General features: G+C 36.9%; 2 protein-coding genes across 2 annotated transcripts; both read left to right on the forward strand.

Moving 5' to 3' along the window:
* Positions 1 to 1,214: 1,214 nt before the first annotated feature.
* LOC118738534 (sodium-independent sulfate anion transporter-like) lies at positions 1,215 to 7,572 on the forward strand. Its single transcript, XM_036469471.1, has 5 exons — positions 1,215 to 1,826; positions 4,930 to 5,713; positions 5,773 to 6,075; positions 6,715 to 6,860; positions 6,925 to 7,572. Exons 1-5 carry the CDS (start codon positions 1,497 to 1,499, stop codon positions 7,378 to 7,380), a joined length of 2,019 nt encoding a protein of 672 aa, XP_036325364.1. The 5' UTR covers positions 1,215 to 1,496; the 3' UTR covers positions 7,381 to 7,572.
* A 4,690-nt stretch (positions 7,573 to 12,262) lies between these two features.
* On the forward strand, positions 12,263 to 17,722 carry LOC118738278 (sodium-independent sulfate anion transporter-like). The gene is made up of 5 exons (XM_036469202.1): positions 12,263 to 12,589; positions 15,802 to 16,585; positions 16,648 to 16,950; positions 17,044 to 17,189; positions 17,267 to 17,722. Exons 1-5 carry the CDS (start codon positions 12,278 to 12,280, stop codon positions 17,720 to 17,722), a joined length of 2,001 nt encoding a protein of 666 aa, XP_036325095.1. The 5' UTR covers positions 12,263 to 12,277.
* The last annotated feature ends 1,759 nt before the right edge of the window (positions 17,723 to 19,481 follow it).

Raw genomic sequence — 19,481 nt, forward strand, 5'->3', positions numbered from 1 at the left:
AAATTTTATACCCGAAAATTTTCAAAAAAAAAGTTATCAACTTATGCAACGCAGGTCATTAGGATAGCACACCCCTTTGTTGACATGTATTTTTTAATTTTTAGAAAATTTTTAAGTCTGTTTTACACGTAGAATATGCTTAATTTTTATTTAAAATGTATCAATATTAAACACACAAAGAGAACCGAGGATCAAAAGGGTTTGCTAATCTGATGACTGGGAGTGTACTTATTGTTTGATGTATTTTTTTTTACTTAAGTTAAACTAGTGCTATTAAGTATTTCAATTCACTCGAATTAAGGGGGTTGTTAAAGCCATAAATAATTGTTCCGTACCTACAATGGAATGCTCCAATATGTGCGATGTTAGCATTGCCTATTTAGCGATGGAACCACAAGGTTTAATTCTGGCAGATGTTTTTGTGGTTACTTTCGTATTTTATTAAAGTATTTACTGAATTTGGCGGCCGCTGTGGTGTAGTGGTTACCAGTGCGCGCTACCACTCCGCAGGGCCTGGGCTCAAGCCCTCGTCAAAGCAACATCGGAAAAAACATAGAAAAAAGGGGTTTTCTTAACAGCGGCCGCCCCTCGGCAGGCAATGGCAAACCTCCGAGTGTATTTCTGCCATGAAAAACAGCTTCTCATGAAAATAAAATCGCCGTTCGGAGTCGGTGTAAAACTGTAGGTCCCTCCTCTTTATGTGACAACATCAAGGCGCACGCCACAAATCGAAGGAGAAGCTCGGCCAAACACTAACACATGTGTACATGTGTAAGCGCCAATCTATTATTATTATTATTATTATATGTATGTATGTATGTATATAAATGTAGCACTTTATTATACAAAGCAACTGATCGATAATTATGACGATATGAAGAGGTGTTAACAACAAGTTGACATTTATCTAAATTAAGGTCAGGGGCCGTAGAATACACCGTTTGCCCTGTCAACCAAGCATGTAGGTTTAGCTATCTTAATAATTTGCTTAGAGCAAACAAATGCGACGAACAGCTCCAGATATTTCTATACGAAGTGCTCATGGATAGTACAAATACAAGTACAATTTACAACAGACTTATGTATGTAAGTATGTATAATCAGCACAAGTAGGTATAAGTCTCTTCAACAAGCATTTTTACCTCAGGGCGCCAACGGTTTATGCGATACTTTTCCCACTTGACGTACGTATTACTTTCCTCATACAGCTTGACGCGCATAGACGTGTGAAGATCGCCTGCTCGAATTTACTATTTCAATTAATTATCATTCAAAAGGTGTAACGTGCAAGTTTCTCCCGAAAATAAGTAATAAAACCCCAGAAGACTCAGTTCAATTAAAACTAAGGCAAGAAAACGAATATAACTAGAATAAAAAATAAATAAAATACTTAAAAAAAATAGTGATACAAAATATTCTTGCCCTGAATAAATATAAATCCAAATAATTCTAATAAACGAGCATAGTTATTAATAAATACCTAAACTTAACGGAATATGTCAAGTGTTGAAACGGCAGAACAATTTCGAACGCGCTCTAAAATCGACCAGCCCATAGAAACACAATTTAATGGCTCCACTGATTTCATACTCGTGACCGATCATCAGTCGCCGACGAAAGGACGTAGCTTCGGTGACTTCTGTGAGTCTAGCCTAAAGAATGTCTTCCGCAAAAAAACGCTCTATAAACGTTTACCTATTTTGAAATGGTTACCTCGATATACCCGCAGCGATGCAGTCGGTGATCTAATAGCGGGCATAACTGTTGGCTTGACGGTCATTCCACAAGGTTTAGCCTATGCCGGCGTCGCTGGACTGCCAACACAGGTTTGTCCAAAGTGATATAAATATATTTTTTTATAAACATTTGTTAGGATTCTCTAGAATTGGGACATTTGCATTTCATTGACAGGCGCGTGTTGCAGGTGTTATGCGAAAAATAATTTTGCTGTAGATTGCAGATTAGCCTGTCGACGATGGCCAGCTAAGCACAAAATTGTGAATATATTTATCTTTGCGTATATTTTGGTTCCGAAAGAGAAAAAAAGAGTTAGGGACATAAATAAGGCTTTGTAAAGTGGACAGCAACCTTACTTTAGTGTTTTCGCGATTCTCAGTGTGCCTGAAAATGTGAGCATGGTTACTTAATTTAAATGTTACACAGTGATAAATGCCTAAATATTTTACACATGATATAGGCAATGTGTGTATGTGCTATCCTAGAGCTCAATTATTACGTTAACAAAAAAGTTTCAGCTACGAATCGTTTAATTAAATTTTAATTTGCTTAAATTTTACAAGTATCCATTTTAAAAAATAGTAAAAATTTTGTTCGTAGTTTTTATGCCTGAATATCTTGAAAAGTTCTCAAGAGCACCCACGTATGCTAAGTACGCACTAAGTGCAGATACACCTCTCTACACTTGATGGTAATAACTGCCGGAGCTTCGCGAAAGATATAATCACTAGGCAAAGTTTTTTGCTCACGGCCCCAACCGACGCCATTGACATTCCCACGATAGCCAGTTCTATGTACCGGAATGTCTCGGGTTTTACCCAACCAAGGGCTGTTGTTTCACTTGTTGTTGTTGTCGCTGGAAGGATCTTAATTTGGAGATTCGGCAACTGGTAAATCAGGGCGAGCGGAAAAAGTAGGAAGACTGTGCGGTCCTTGTCCAAGCCGTGGAAGCCCGATGACAGAGTGGAAATTTCATTCGAAGGTTGCGCCTCATCGGACCCGAAGAAATGCGCGAGCTATTTTAGCTGGCAGTTTACACTGCATACTACGGTAGACAAGCCCAAACGTCGACTGACCTGGAGGCAGCACAAACTGCCAAAAACAGTGCACCACTTGTTTTCACTAGCGGCGAAGTGAAGAGGCCATCGGGAAGGCGAAAGCCTCCAAAGTCTTTGGACCCGACGGAATATGTATGATGATGCTGAAAAATTTGGGGCCCGCGGGAGTAGCATACCTAACGGAGGTCTCAATCTGTCAATGGCTACTCTCATCATTCCTGATGTGTGAAAATCAAGGAGAGTGGTCCCACTGCTGAAACCAGAGAAACCCGCTAACAAAGGAGACTATTATCGCCTGATAGCGCTCCTTTCCCCGGCCGCAAAGACACTAGAATCCCTGCTACTCCCGTACTTCACCTACCACTTTACCCCAGCGAAGCATCAGCATGGCTTCTGTAAAATGCACAGCACAACAACAGCACTTAACGCCATAAGGGTCGGAGAATTAGTTGAGTGGTCGACAGTCGTCAGTGATGTTCAGATATCAAACATAGAAACCTAAAAGCATAAAAAGGGGTTCCATAAGATGGTGTTCTCTCCCCCTTACTATTTAACTTCTAAATCTCGAAGCTCCCCCAGCCATCTGAGGGAGTTTTCCTGATCTCATTCGCTTGCTCGATAATGGCATATGGGAATGGAATTGATGACCTCTGCTCAAAAGTAAACGGCTATGTCTCCAGCCGTTCTCTCTTCTTCACTGCAAGGAGCCTAACACTCTCCCTATAACGGACAAAGCTAGTCCGGCTAGAATTAATAGCCTGCTCTCCTTCTCCATGCACACAGCTGCAGTTGTCAACAAAGTATAGAACCGCAATAAGGTCCTCAAGTTGCTCGCCGACAGCACTTGGGGCAAAGACGCATTCGGAAACTTAAATGACTAACATTTTAACAAAAACGTAGGCACATAATTGAATTTCTTTATCTTTATCACATGCACATGTCGTTGATGACATATACAAAACCGGATTAAATGTGATATGATTTTGCATCTCGTGATATAAGCTCGTGTGATGGAAATTTGACGATGTGATATAAAATCATGTTATTTAGAGTTGTTTCATTATTTGCAATTCGTACGAAAACAAGAATACGTCACAATATGTATAATATTATTTATATTTCTTTTACAACTCTCACTGTTATCATATCCACAGTGGTATGTCACATCCGATGACTTGTTTAATGTGATGTAAAATCATTTAAATATTCTGAATGGTATTACAATAAAAAGCATTCATATGCATATCATCCCATTTCTGCGTTAATATCGTATCTGCATTAGAGTAAGCCTAGAGATCGTATGAAATTTTTTTATTTTCTTCCACAAGGTTGCAATACAAGAGTTCTATACAGCGTGGCGACGAATAACTGCTACCCAGATTTTTTGTACTTAATATTTTTTTATTCAGCTAAAACTACTACTACACTAAATTTTAGTTTAACAATGTGCAAATTTTAAATGCCTAAAAATTCGCGTTGAATTTTGAGGTTTTTTTTGCACGTATTTTTTCATATAAAAAAATATGAAATTTTTTAATACAATAATGTGCAAATTTCAAACCTCTAAAAAATTGCGTTTTCTTTTTGTTTTTTTTTTTCATATAAAAAAAATTCTGAAATTTTTTTAGTATAATAATTTGCAAATTTTAAAGAATTTGTTTGCTGACTGTCCTACGCATTTTTTCACATAAAAAAAAAAAATCTGAAAATTTTTTGTGTGGAAAAAAATGCGTAGGACAGTCAACAAATAAATTCTCAAAAATCAACGCATTTTTTAGTTGTTTCAAATTTCCACATTATTACACTAAAATTTAATGGGCTATAAAATTGCATACTTCAATTCTTTTTAGAAATTCGTATTAAAAAATTCACGATTTTGCTGAAACTTTGCAGATTTTTCTTAGTTTTTGTACACAGTATAATTCTTGGATTTAAATGGAGTTTGCTAAAATATAAGCCGTGGTTTTATACAAAATTAATTAATTTTTAGCATATAAAACATTGCGAATATTAACAAAAAACAGTACGTGGTTATTGGTATATTAATATGTACACATTTTCGTTATTACACGTGTTCAATATGTTGTTATTTTTTGCAAAGATTTATAAAAATATTATTTATTTTACCCCCCAGTATGGTCTTTATGGTGCGTTTATGGGATGTTTCGTTTACGTAGTACTCGGCACGTGTAAGGACAGCACAATCGGATCGACAGCGATTGCATCACTTATGGTTTTCCAGTTCGCCAAAGGTGTATGGCAACGCGCAGTGTTACTTACATTCCTTACTGGTATCATCGAAATTCTTATGGCACTCTTCCGATTAAGTTTCATCATTGAATTTGTTTCGGGTCCAGTGAGCGCCGGCTTCACAAGCGCTGTCGCATTAATCATCTCCACATCGCAGATTAAAAATATAATCGGTGTTAAAAATGGAGAAGGCTCCACATTTCTGGAGCGTTGGATAAGCATGATTAACGATATCGGAAGTATACGCATAGCGGACACAATTCTCGGCTGTAGCTGTGTTGCAATTTTGATATTAATGCGCTTCATAGGACGCATTAAGGTGGGTCCAAAAACCGAACGCAAATGGTATCATAACTTGCTCACTAAAATTCTGTGGTTTCTGGGCGTATCACGAAATGCCACATTGGTGGTGGTATGCGCAGTACTGAGCATGCACCTGAAACATCAAGGTAAAGATTACTTTCGGCTGACAGGATTTATACCAGCGGGATTGCCTGAATTTCGTCTACCACCCTTCTCCATTGATGCTGTACCGGCCAATTCTACTAGCGGGCAGTTAGCTGTAGAACCTGAATCATTCTTGGATATGGTGAGTAATTTGGGTTACGGCCTGTTGATTGTGCCGCTCGTTGCGTTGCTGGAGAATATTGCCGTATGCAAAGCTTTTGGTGAGTCTAACAATAGGCGTAAGATCCTAAATTATTTATTTATTTTTTTCAATTTGCAGCTAAAGGACAACCTATTGACGCAACACAAGAATTAGTTGCCATGGGCGTAGCAAACGTGGCCAATTCATTCTTCCAAGGTTATCGTGCCAATGGTGGTCTCGCACGTTCGGCTGTCAATAACGCTAGTGGCGTTCGTACACCACTCGGAAATCTTTATATCGGCTTGATAGTGATGTTTGCTTTGGTCTATTTAACTGAGTTCTTCTACTACATTCCAAAGGCAGTTCTAGCTTCCATCATTATCTCAGCGGTGATCTTCCAGCTGCAGTACCATGTTATATTGCCAATGTGGCGTAGTAAGCGTAAGTACTAAGAGCAATGAAGTATGGAGTTCAATGTGAAAATCTTTCTACCGCGAATGTTTCATGGTGCTTAGGGGGCTTATTCTATGAAAGAATAAAATACGTATTTCTTTTTTTTGAGTGAAACATACAGTCAATCAATAAAATTTAGGTACAGCGATATTTTTTTTTGCAATACATGCAACTGTTTTTAATTATTTTATTTTTCGCATTTTTGGTTATTTCTACGACCAAGACCTCAAAAAATGAAAATTTACAGAATTGTCTTTAATTTTGCATAAGGTTTGGTGTTTATGTTGTGGAATTAACCATATTTTTATAAAAATAAAATAACTAAAAAGCAGTTGCCCGTATTGCAAGAAATCGCTGTACCTAAACTTTATTGATTGACTGTACTTAAACCGTCTATGTGATCGTAGTAGTGGTATTCTCACAAAAATGCCTTAGCCGTTATCCTCAATACATTAATTCTACCTTTATATGGGGTTACAATTAAAACACAATCATGGATGGTTAATTCAGAAATGGATTTGAAAATAAGTCCTTATTTTTTCGAAATAGTGGACTGTGAGTTTAAATAAATGATTGTTCTAATAATAATGTTAGTGGATTCACTTTTACGTCATTTTCTCCTTTTAGGTACCGATTTAATTCCATGTTTTGTTGCCTTCATTGCCTGCTTGGTTTTGCCGCTGGAAGTGGGCATCCTTATAGCGATCGGTGTGAATCTTCTATTTATTTTGTACCATTCAGCGCGTCCGAAAGTTCGTTTGGAAACATTGGAGGTACTTACCTAAGTCTGCCAAAAGCATTGCTCATTAATTTTATCTGTTTTTCCTCGCTTTACAGACTCATGATGGCATAAAATTCCTGAAACTAACACCAGATCGCTGCCTCATCTTTCCCTCTGTCGAATTTGTGCGCAATCTTGTATTGAAATTTGGTAATAAAACCACACTTCCTGTGGTTATCGATTGCACCTACATCTATGGTGCGGACTACACTGCCGCCAAAGTGATATCTTCGCTAATTGAAGACTTCAAACAAAGAAACCAGAAAATTATTTTCTATAATTTAAAGTCAAATGTTGTGCAAATCTTTGAGGGTTTGAACCTAAATTTGGTTTTGTGCTACAATACTGATGCGCTGACACAGGCGTTGAAGGAGAATCTTAATGGTGCGGTATCAAACTCAGTACCTCATCTTAGCGCTGATGTCGAGTCTGGGGTGGAGAGTAGTAGTGAAACACTGAATTCTACTCTAATATCCGACACGCCGAGCACTGATAACTTATCGAAATTGTAAATAACTCAGTCAGAGTGTGCGTAGGCAGGAACATATATTTACATAAGTATATGTACATTTAAGTGTTTGTAAATATTTTTATTTGAAGCTAGTTTACCTGGAAAATATGTTCCTAAAAGTACGCATATTCATATAGGTAGATATCGCTCATTTACTTCAATAGTGTCATAACTCAAAAATACCACACTCGATATAAACGGCTTTAATGTTTTGAATTTACATATACTCCCATAGTAAAAATGAATTCATATTTGGTTCTAGTGAGCTACTGGTAATCGGTACAGCGATGAAAATTTTACACAGCATATAAGACGAGGTGCTTAACTCAGTTTTTTTGTGAGCGATATGTATTAGAAGATTAAAAACATATTTTAATAAGAATTATTTATCTTAATTTCAACGACCGTAGAATGGTAATTAGAGATAAGTTTTGTGATTTGACAAACGATTTTAAACTATTGTACTAGCATTTAACTCGGGTGAAAGAGTATGTTTACTTTTTTTACGAACTTGCGAAAATCTTGAAAATAAAATATGAAATATGTTTTATCTCTGTGACAAAGCTTGATCTTAACAAGTAATTGTTAAGCAAAAAACAAAGCCGACTTCAATTCCCATATAAAAATTTAGGAGTACCGTGATTCAATGATTCTGAGACACTACCTTTCCGATGCAAAAAGAATTATCCAAATCGTTTGACATGGTCCAAAAAAAATTCCAACGAACTTATAACCTCCTGTTTTTTTGGAAGTCGGTTAGAAATAGTAAGAACATGGAAGCGATTTTAGCCGATCGCAACAAAGTACGCCAGTCGTTTCTCTTCTGTGCCAACAGACGCCAATTGGAAATGCCAAGTGAAGCCAAGATGGAGGGTTTTCCAATGCAGATGAAGCCTTCATCTTCCTCTTTTACCAGCATCGCACAATGTTTCAAAATTGGCATTTTCACAGTTTCACTAAAATTTATTTGCTTTTTTTAATGAAAGCTAATAAACTTTACAAGAGACCAGTTGAGCCCGATTGTTTGAATTTTTGTTTCTTCTTCTTCTTATTTGGCGCTGTAACCGCCTAAGCGATTTTGGCCGAGTCCAAAACAGCACGCCAGTCATTTCTCTTCTGTGCTAACTGACGCCAATTGAAAATGCCAAGTGAAGCCAAGTCCTTCTCCACCTGGTCTTTCCAACGCAGAGGAGGCCTTCCTCTTCCTCTGTTCCCAGCATCGCGGCCCGCGTTGAATATTTTCAGAGCAGGAGCGTTTCTGTCCATCCGAACGACATGGCCAAGCCAGCGGAGCCGCTGAATTTTAATTCGCTGCACTATGTCTACATCGTTGTAAAGCTCATACAGCTCATCGTTAAATCGTCTGCGATATTCGCCATCACCAACGCGTAAAGGTCCGTAAATCTTTCGCAGAATCTTTCTCTCGAAAACTCCAAGAGCCGCCTCATCAGATGCTTTCATTGTCCATGCTTCCGCGCCATACACCAGCACAGGCACGATGAGTGACTTATAGAGTGTGATCTTTGTACGACGAGAGAGGACTTTACTTCTCAATTGCCTACTCAGCCCAAAGTAGCACTTGTTGGCAAGAGTGATTCTCCGTTGGATTTCAAGGCTGACATTATTATTGGTGTTAATGCTGGTTCCCAAATAAACGAAGTCGTCTACTTTTTCAAACTTGTAACTGTCAACAGTGACGTGGGTGCCAAGACGCGTATGCTCTGACTGTTTGTGTGCTGACAGGAGATACTTCGTTTTGTCCTCGTTCACCACCAGACCCATTCGCTTTGCTTCTCTATCCAATCCCGAGAAGGCAGAACAGACGTAGCCCTTGTTTTTACCGATAATATCGATGTCGTCGGCATACGCCAGCAATTGTATGCTCTTATAAAGTATTGTGCCTGAGCGGTTCAGTTCTGCGGCTCTTATTATCTTCTCCAACATAAGATTAAAGAAATCACACGAAAGGGGGTCCCCTTGTCTGAAACCTCGTTTGGTGTCAAACGGCTCGGAGAGGTCCTTCCCTATTCTAACGGAGCTGGTGGTATTGCTCAACGACATTTTACACAGCCGTATTAGTTTCGCGGGGATACCAAATTCAGACATCGCGGCATAAAGGCAACTTCTCTTCGTGCTGTCGAAAGCGGCTTTGAAATCGACAAATAGATGGTGTGTGTCGATCCTATTCTCGCGGGTCTTTTCCAAGATTTGGCGTATTGTGAATACCTGAATTTTTGTTTGCTTGTATTAAATATTTTAGTGCCAAATGCAGAGAAAGTAGCAATTTTGAAGAAAATCGATTCTTGTTCCAGTTAATAAATTTTACATAATAATAACTAGTTAAAAACAATTGTAAAAAGCTGTAATTATACTGCAGCCCTGCTCATTAGTGCTTTATGGTAGTTTGTGAAACCCGCAAAGGTTCTGAAGAGAACTTTCTTTTTGTGACTTGAAGGGCTTTGGTCACTTTGTGAACTCTATATCTCTTTTAATCATAGTTCGGTCTCTCTTATTCATTTAAGTAAAAGGTCTGAAATTTTAAGGAAAGGCAATTGCTCAGTTTTTATTCATATAACCTAATGTCTACAAATTCTGCACAGCTCAGAATATTTTACCGCCTCATAGGCCAGATGCCCCTTGAGTGAACCCAGTTTTTCGGTTTGGTCATTTAGAAATTTTACCAGCCTAGCAGTTTGGCGAAAGGTTTCAATGGCAGCAACTCTTAAAGGAAGCCTTTTTCGAAGAACGAATCAGCTTCTCGTACTCTCTTTGCCTGCAGCGATAGCATTTCCACTGCATTTGGTTATAAGTTTTGAGGGCCTGGGTAAGGGGTGGACGAAGCGGACAAGCCTTATCCAAACTGACACGAAAGGCAGTTAATGGAATGACCACACCAAAAGCCTGAGTGGAACGCATCGCACTTTCTAAAGAAGTACAGATTGGTACTAGCTAACAAGCATGCAGCTTTAATGATGACTGGGGATGCCCAGAATCCGTGTTCCTGCCGCAAGTGCGAGTAGATATTATATACAGATTACAGTTTTGTTTCGTATTTCTAGGGTTTGTGGGTATTTTCCAGGCATCCTTCTATTTGCCGAGACGAAATACTGCCATTCGGGATGCTTACAACAAAAGATTTCAGTCGCCTTTTACCAACAACCATGTCTTACTGCGGGTGTATTCTCACTTCTCGTCCTCAGCGTTAAAACCCCATATCACTTGGCAATGCGAACATCTGATCGACTCACATGCTTGGGTATTTTTTTCGGTTACGCATATAACTGATGAACCCATATTCCGAGTTATGAGTTTCGTAGGATATCGGACATGATTTCTACTGGGTACATGTGGTTGCAAATAAAATGATAGTCTAGTCTGACGACCACTGTAACTGAGTGATTAGTGGTCCGTATACTACTCGGCAGGCAATGGCATACCTCCGAGTGTAATTCTGCCATGAAACAGCTTTTAAAAAAATTCATTTGCTGTTCCGAGGCGGCGTAAAACTGTAGGTCCTTACATTTGTGTAACAACATCAAGACGCATATCACAAATCGGAGGATAAGCTCGGCCAAAGTCTTAGCAAAAGTGTAAGCAAAAAAATGTTATTACTTTTACATTGTATGGACGCTGAAACAAAAAACGCCGATACACGTAAACTTAATTTTGAGTAGTAGATTACGGATCTGTATACCATTTTTCTAGATCAAGTCACTTTCCCCACTATATTTTCATTTTAAGTTTGCAATGCGGATGAAGAAACATTAAAAATGGAAAATGTTACTCATACGCCATGTAGAGCTAAGTAAGAGTACTGCCATGTGCGATATGGTATTTCATACCTAAAATTATTGCACATTTTCATTTGACCATTCAAAAGTTGTTTATTTACCCATAGATTTTCATCATGATTTTTTGGCGACAGGTTTTAATAGAAATGGAAAAATAAAATAAAAAAAGTTATTTTTTTAGTTTTTCCTTGTTAAAGTTTGTATCTTTTATGAATGGTGGTCACAGCCTGCGATCCAAAATTAAGTTTACGTGCATCGGTATTTTTGTGACATTTAAAAACTTGGGATTTGCTCTACAGTGTCATTATTATGCAGTCGGATACATGCTACCAGAATCAGATTTTTGCATCAAATATTATTTGCAATTTTAAAAGCAAAGTATTGATTTATTTTCTGACTCTTTTATCAACAAAATAAATTTAGAATTTATTATTTTGACCGAATAATCAATAAAAACTCTTATGACAATTCGCGAAAGTGTTAATAAGTTAGTCAACATTTGTATAAATTAAAGTTAGGAGCCGAGGAATATTATGTTTGTCCATTTAGTCAAATATCTTTAGTTACCTTACTAATTTGTCTTAAGCAAATAAATTTGGCGAATAGCTACGCATATTCCAATATAAAAACATACTCAACAATAGCTCAAACACAAGTACTATGTAAGTAATATTCTACACTATTTGTATATACACTCGTCAAGAGTACGGACATACATACATTTGTGAGTATAAGTATATAGAAACATTTATGTAGACTCAAGGTACCAACGGCTGCAGCGACATTTTTCCTCATGCAGCTTGACGCGCATGGACGTGCGAAGATCGCCTTCTTAGATACTAGTAGTATACTATATTTAAAATTTAATAATTTTGTATGAACTTGTTCTAATTAAGAGAGTGTTTCCGTGAAAATTTTCAACTAAAATAATAATTTAATTTTAGAATATTCTGTTGACTTGATATCGTCAAGATATCGTAAAGAAAATATTTAAATAATTTTAAATCAAAAGAATTTACGCAAATGAAAAGTGAATAAAAATAAATCAAAATAAGTCGCTCAAATAAACATCGTAAATCAAACGCATTTACATATATCTAACCGAATATGTCAAGTGTTAAAACGGCAGAACAAATCGATCAACCTACTGAGCTACAATTTAATGGCTCCACCGATTTCATACTCGTGACCGATCATCAGAAACCTACGAAGGGACGTAATTTTGGCGATTTTTGCGAATCTAGCCTGAATAATGTGTTTCGCAAAAAGACGCTCTATAAACGTTTACCGATTTTGCAATGGTTACCTCGATATACACGCAGCGATGCAATTGGTGATCTCATAGCGGGCATAACTGTTGGTTTAACAGTAATTCCACAAGGTTTGGCCTACTCAAGCGTCGCTGGACTGCCAACACAGGTTTGTTGTTCTACATACTGCTACTTGTTGAAATAAACGCACAAAAATGCAGGCTAGAAATATTAAAAATGGGGGATCGTACGTATTGTAGGTAGATATTGACCATATCCAAATGTGCATACATATGTATACAGTCAGCGCCATAAATATGAATACGCTGACGTTCCTTTATTTATATTTTCCATACCAAATTTTTCTTATTTTTTTATAAAAATATACATATGTACTTCAATGCAACAGTAAAAACCAGGAGAATCAAGTTTTTCAATTTCATATAGAACTCAGGAAAATTCAAGTAATACTAAAAAAAATGCCATCATAGATTTTGTTCATCCGTCATACGAAAGAAAATGCAAACACCCTTGACAAAAAAAAAATACTTGAAACTTGCACCTTATTATACTAAAATTTATTGGGCTACAAAACTGCATCCTCAACATTTTTCTGGAATAGAAAATTTCAATTTCAATTTATTTGTTTTGTTTTTGCACGTAGTAAGACTAAATAAGTCTTGTGGTAGTACATCTTCTTGTAATTCAAAATAACAGAGTTAGTATACACACAAGCGCAACTTAAGATTTAAACTATTATATTTATAGACTAGGGCTAATTATTAAAAGTGAGAAAAAGAGAAAGATTGGGAGGAGGGGGGAGGGGGGAATATAGGTTAGAAGTAGTTAGAAACTGCAGTTTTCAAACACCTTGCTTGTTTTATTAACTTTATTTCACTTGGTATTGTGTTCCATAGTTTTATGGCGCTAACAAAGAACATACGCTGTGAGTCCAAGTATGAATATGCGGGAACAATTAGATTCAATGTTCGGATACACTGGCCTAGTTTAATGTTTTTGTACAAGTACAATGGTTTTTGTGTATATATTACTTTATGCCAGAATACAAGAGCCCGGATTTTGAAATACGAGTTTAAATCATGACCCAGAATCTGTTTGGAATAATGAGATATATGACTTTGAGTTATTATCAAGACCGCAATACACCAACTCTGCATACGATACATGCGGAACAATGAGTGATTTAACAAGTTTCAATCATGATAAAAACATAGCAAGGTAGAACCGTTCTCTCAATTTGTCGGCCATGATTTTTTTTTTAAGTTTTCCAGCATTTTAAAATCATATAAAATTTAAAATAAAAAATTGAAATTGTTCGAAATTGTTGTTGCTTGAGATTGAAAATGAAAATGTGTGTGTGAGTTTGTGAGTAAATTTAAAAATTAAAATGTTTGGAAACGTCAAGAATTTTAAAAGTAAGGTTGCAAACAGAGTGGAAGCGAAGCCGAAGACGAAGATGAAGACGAAGCCGAAGACGAAAAACAGTGCAGTAGTAAACATATGAAAGTGATCACAGTGCAAGCAAAGACGAAGACGAAGATGAAGACGTTGCGCAAGCGGTCAGCTTGAAACAGTGCGGTACTGTTTTCGAAGACGAATCGCTTGCTGTGATGAATTGTTTACAATTTATTTAAATGTTTGCAATTGTGAAAAAAACGCGTTTTTCAAGAAATTGGCTAAATTTTTGGCAAAATGTAATCAAACGTATTAATTGGCATTCTTGTATATTTGAAAAATGTCTGTCCGTCTTGCCGTAACACATAATACAAGTGGCGAAATTCTCCAAAAGTTGTCCTATACAAATTATTTCATGAATTGCTGTTTTTTCTTTATTTTCTTTTGATTTTATCTAAAAAAATGGTTTTATTTAGAAACAAATCTTCATATCATTCATCTTTCACTATGTACACTCGCCAGCTTGCCCGCAACGCAAGCAATTCGTCTTCGGCTTCGTCTTCATCTTCGTCTTCGGCTTCGCTTCCACTCTGTTTGCAACCTAACTCTCAGCGGTTCTACCTTACTATCTTTTTATCATGGTTTCAATTTCGTTTGTTGTGGCAGTAAGTAGGCAATGCAATATAATTTTCGATGAATATTGTATATCTTGTTAATAACGGAGTTTATGTGGCCAACGCATGATAATCTTGTATTGATTCTAAAACCCAGGTTAGTTACCGCCTCTTCAAATTTAATATTTATTCCGTCAAGCAATATCGGTGACATAGAGCTAAGGTCATATTTTGAATGAGAAATAGCAATCGCCTTCGTCTTTGACGCATTTAATTTCAAATTTTTAGCACAGGACCAGCTAGAAATACGAGTGAGATCTTCATTAAGCCTTGCTATCAAATCTTCAACAAGGCCTATGGGCCTTCACAAGTAGATCTGCGTGTCATCAGCATAGAGATGAATGGATGAATTTTGGCAGCACTCAACAATACCATTATTAAACATGCAAAATAGAATGGGACCTAAAATAGAGCCTTGCGGCACCCCTGAAGTTGTCGGTTTTAGGCTTGAGTAGTTCTCACCACATTTGACTTGTTGCAGCCGGTTCGATAAGTAGCTTTTTATTAATTGAAAAGAAAAAGCCCCAAATTTATAATGGTAACGCAATTTTTGCAGGAATATGTTGTGATCAATACTATCAAAAGCTTTAGAGAAATCGAGCAACACTAACACTGTTAGATACTTTTTATCATAGGCAGGGCGAACGTCCTCAAAAATTTTAAGCATGGCAATTTTATGCATGATAATTTTGATGATGTTTTTTTTTTTGTTATTTCATTCGGGCTCGCTGAATCCGGCTACTTTTTCGTTGGCGGTACTCTATGAGCTGGAATACGTCGGTTTGTTGAAGAGTGCTCTCTTAGACCGGCCTTCCGTTGTGACTGCAACTTGTCGAGAAAAGCTTTCCTTGCTTTTTTGGGCGCACAATTTTTTTCTGCACATAACCTCCGGGGTGAACGACAGTACTCTGCGACGGAGTCTCTCTCTCACCACAAATCCAACACCGAATTTGCACTCCTATACATGGCAGTTGTAGTAGGCATCGCAAGGTCCCAGATATTGCATGCCTTGCCTCATCTAATACATTTCTTGGATGGCGGCGATGCCATCTTTTGTGCTTACGAGGATATCGACCACACGGGAAGATGCACCCTTCCCTTTAACGATGCGGACATTCCAAGTGGATGCCCTCAAATCGTAGTCCCTTAAACTTTTGCCGTGGTCGTCATCCAAAGAGGGGGAGGGGTCTCACCCCAGACTTTGTGTAGTTTTTTTTACTGGAAGTGGTTCTTCTTACTTATTTTAAACGTTTTCTCCATAAATTTAAAATATTATTTTATTTTCCCGCAGTATGGTCTTTATGGTGCGTTTATGGGATGTTTCGTTTACGTAGTACTTGGTACTTGCAAAGACAGCACGGTTGGCTCGACAGCCATTGCATCACTTATGGTTTTCCAGTTCGCCAAAGGTGTATGGCAACGCGCTGTGTTACTTACATTCCTTACTGGTATCATCGAAATTCTTATGGCATTCTTCCGATTAGGTTTCATCATTGAATTTGTTTCGGATCCCGTCAGTGCCGGTTTCACAAGTGCTGTTACACTGATCATATCCACAGCGCAGTTTAAAGATATTATTGGTATCAAAAATGCGAAAGGTACCACTTTTCTGGAGCGATGGATAAGCATGATTAACAGCATTGGGAGTATACGCTTAGCGGACACTATACTCGGATGTAGCTGTGTTGCTATTTTGCTGCTAATGCGCTTCATAGGACGCATTAAAGTCGGCCCGAAAACGGAACGCAAATGGTATCACAACTTCGTCACTAAGGTTTTGTGGTTTATTAGCGTATCACGAAACGCCACACTGGTTATGATATGCGCAGCACTGAGCATGTATTTGCAGCAGCAAGATAAAAATTATTTCCGGCTGACAGGATTTATACCAGCGGGATTGCCTGAATTTCGTCTACCACCCTTCTCCATTGAAGCTGTACCGGCCAATGTCACTGCCGGCCAGTCAGCTGCAGAAGCTGAATCTTTCTTGGATATGGTGAATAATTTGGGTTACGGCCTGTTGATTGTGCCGCTCGTCGCAATGTTGGAGAATATCGCCGTATGTAAAGCGCTTTGTGAGTTGAACTATTTTTATATTCATCGCATAGTACGAAAATTCTTTGAATTTATTCTATAGCTAAGGGGCAGCCTATCGACGCATCACAGGAATTGCTTGCCATGGGTGTAGCGAACGTGGCAAATTCATTTTGTCAAGGTTATCGTGCCAATGGTGGTCTGGCACGTTCGGCTGTCAATAAAGCCAGTGGCGTTCGTACTCCGCTTGGCAATTTTTATATTGGCATAGTTGTAATGTTTGCTTTGGTCTATTTAACTGAGTTCTTCTACTACATCCCAAAGGCGGTTCTGGCTTCCATCATCATCTCAGCGGTGATCTTCCAACTGCAGTACCAGGTGATCATGCCAATGTGGCGTAGTAAACGTAAGTGCTGCAAAAAAAAGTTGATAAAAAAGTTCGTGATGCTAAAAATATCGCATTATTTTTTTTAATTTCTCTATTATCTTCTCTTTCCAGGTACCGATTTAATTCCTTATTTTGTTGCTTTGGTAGCCTGCTTGGTTATGCCGTTGGAGGTTGGCATCCTTTTAGGTATAGGTGTAAATTTATTATTTATTTTGTATCATTCAGCGCGTCCGAAAGTTCGTCTGGAGACATTGGAGGTACTTAAGTGAACCAAAAACCTTAATTTTTGTTTGGTGCTTTGTGTGTTTTTAATATGTTCTTGGTTTCTTTTCAGACTCATGATGGCATTAAATTTATCAAACTCACACCAGATCGCTGCCTCATCTTTCCCTCCGTCGAATTTGTGCGCAATATTGTATTGAAGTTTGGCAATAAAACTACACTTCCTGCAGTAATCGATTGCACCTATGTCTATGGTGCGGACTATACTGCAGCCAAAGTGATTTCTTCTCTAATTGAAGATTTCAAACAAAGAAATCAGAAGATTATTTTTTACAATTTAAAGCCGCATGTTGTGCAAATCTTTGAAGGATTAAACGTAAACTTGGTTTTGTGCTACAATACTGATGCACTTATGCAGGCGTTGAAGGATAATCAAAATGTTATGGCAACAAAAATTGTACCTTCCCTTCACAATGACGTAGAATCTGGGGTGGGGAGTAGTGTGGAAACACTGAATTCAACTGCTGTATTTGACGCGCCGAGCACTGATAACTTACCAAAATTTTGAAAATGAAAGCGTTATAGTTATTTTAAAGAGTTGTTGATTTACTTTTGAAAACTAATAAAATACATTCCTACCCTTAAGGGTCTAACCCAGTTAACTTCTTTAGTTTTATTTCTCTTTCTAATACATATACTTTTCTCTTTTTACTATCTAATCCACCTAAGTACAAACCTCCAAACTCTTACCGTATATTATTTTCAGTCTGTAAATTGTAAAATTTATAAAATTTATTTAACAAACATAAGTAGAAAATGTTAGTTTACATAAATTTTTGAAAGGTGGCCACTCTTTAAAATGCTTTCAAAATAACTTAGAGCAAATGCGGAGATACTTTGATGCAACGTTTCAATTAACTAAGCTCAGTATGCATTTAACAAAATGGCAACCCTTTTTTTCAAAATATATTTAGGGATTTTTTAAATTTATTACTTTAGGCGCCTGTAGTCCAATGATTTATTTCAGCTCTCATTAAATTCAACAGCAACTTTTGAACTGGTGGCAACCCTCTACAAAAAGATTTCATAAATGAGGCTCATTTAGACCTCTATCGTTTGATACCCATATTAGAAATTCCATTTAATTTGAATTGACTTTGAATTTCTAAACAGGCGGTAACCCTCTTCAAGAACGTAAATAAATAATGTCCTCTTAAACTTTTTTTGATTGACACCTACATATGTATGTAGATATATATATATATATATGTATATGTATTAAAGGGTTTTAATTATTCATATTCATTTAATTGCTTTTGAGCAAAAGGCAACCCTTTCAACAAATATTTTACAAGCAGAGATTTTTTAAACATCTATTTGACACCCGAATTAATATATTTCATTTAACTTGTTAACTGAATTGATTACTTTACTTATTTTGCACCACCCTAATGTACATAGTACATGCTCATTTTAGTCTTAAATTTTGTTTGATACTTCATTTGTTGGGTAAGTTTGGATACATTTTCACCAACATTCTTTTTGGATGTATTTGAATATTTCACACAAGCAATTAATATGAAAATATAAAATTTGGAACCAAAGGATATATGAATTGTTTAATTTTAGATGGCTGTACGGTGATATTCCATTCAGATCCACATACATATGTATGTACGCATAGTTAACTTAGGTAAGTTTCCCATTATTTTTCTACAACTCAAAGTTAATATGGCTGCAAGTGGTATTTAAATTTTAAACCATATGTACGTAAATTGCGTGTAAAGGCTAATTGAGATAGTTTTGTCTTTTTGGGCATTCAAAATTAATAAGAAGGGGGCATATTTTTTATGCCCGATCTAATTAAGCTCCGGTTTCGGCCCTGCCTCTCAAGACCAAAAATAGAAAAAAAAAACGAAAACTGAAAAGGGAACTATAAAAATAAACAAGAATGTGAGTTGATATAAAAGTGGTAAAATCATGCCAATTCTCAGGCCAGATACATATGTACATTAGACTGCATCACTCCCCATACAAAAAAAAAATCGATTCTATTTTTCCATTGGAATTATAAAATCTATTATTTTTTAAGACGTCCACCAAAATATTTCGGAAAAATATTAAGATTTAAGTGAGCTGGACCGATTTGAAAATACCTCCAAAAAGGGAGTTTTTTATGAATAAAAATAGTTTTTTAAAGATTTTTTTTGAAAAAATCCCCTCAAATGACAAAACGGTTTAAGCTTAAAATATTTGCATAAAAATATTCAAAAAAACGAAAATAAGATTTTTAACAGAATCGTAATGATGAGATTTTTGATGCTATT

Source organism: Rhagoletis pomonella, unplaced genomic scaffold (assembly GCF_013731165.1).
Source record: "Rhagoletis pomonella isolate Grant_MI unplaced genomic scaffold, Rhpom_1.0 Rhpom_scaffold_00004, whole genome shotgun sequence".
Lineage (NCBI taxonomy): Eukaryota > Metazoa > Arthropoda > Insecta > Diptera > Tephritidae > Rhagoletis > Rhagoletis pomonella.

What these genes read in the sequence shown, in the direction of transcription:
- LOC118738278 (XM_036469202.1), top strand. Translation starts at nt 12,278, where the DNA reads ATGTCAAGTGTTAAAACGGCAGAACAAATCGATCAACCTACTGAGCTA. An exon ending in TCGCTGGACTGCCAACACAG is followed by an intron (nt 12,590 to 15,801) that starts GTTTGTTGTTCT and finishes ATTTTCCCGCAG; the next exon opens with TATGGTCTTTATGGTGCGTT. An exon ending in GCCAATGTGGCGTAGTAAAC is followed by an intron (nt 16,951 to 17,043) that starts GTAAGTGCTGCA and finishes TTCTCTTTCCAG; the next exon opens with GTACCGATTTAATTCCTTAT.
- LOC118738534 (XM_036469471.1), top strand. Translation starts at nt 1,497, where the DNA reads ATGTCAAGTGTTGAAACGGCAGAACAATTTCGAACGCGCTCTAAAATC. An exon ending in TCGCTGGACTGCCAACACAG is followed by an intron (nt 1,827 to 4,929) that starts GTTTGTCCAAAG and finishes TTTACCCCCCAG; the next exon opens with TATGGTCTTTATGGTGCGTT. An exon ending in TTCGTTTGGAAACATTGGAG is followed by an intron (nt 6,861 to 6,924) that starts GTACTTACCTAA and finishes CTCGCTTTACAG; the next exon opens with ACTCATGATGGCATAAAATT.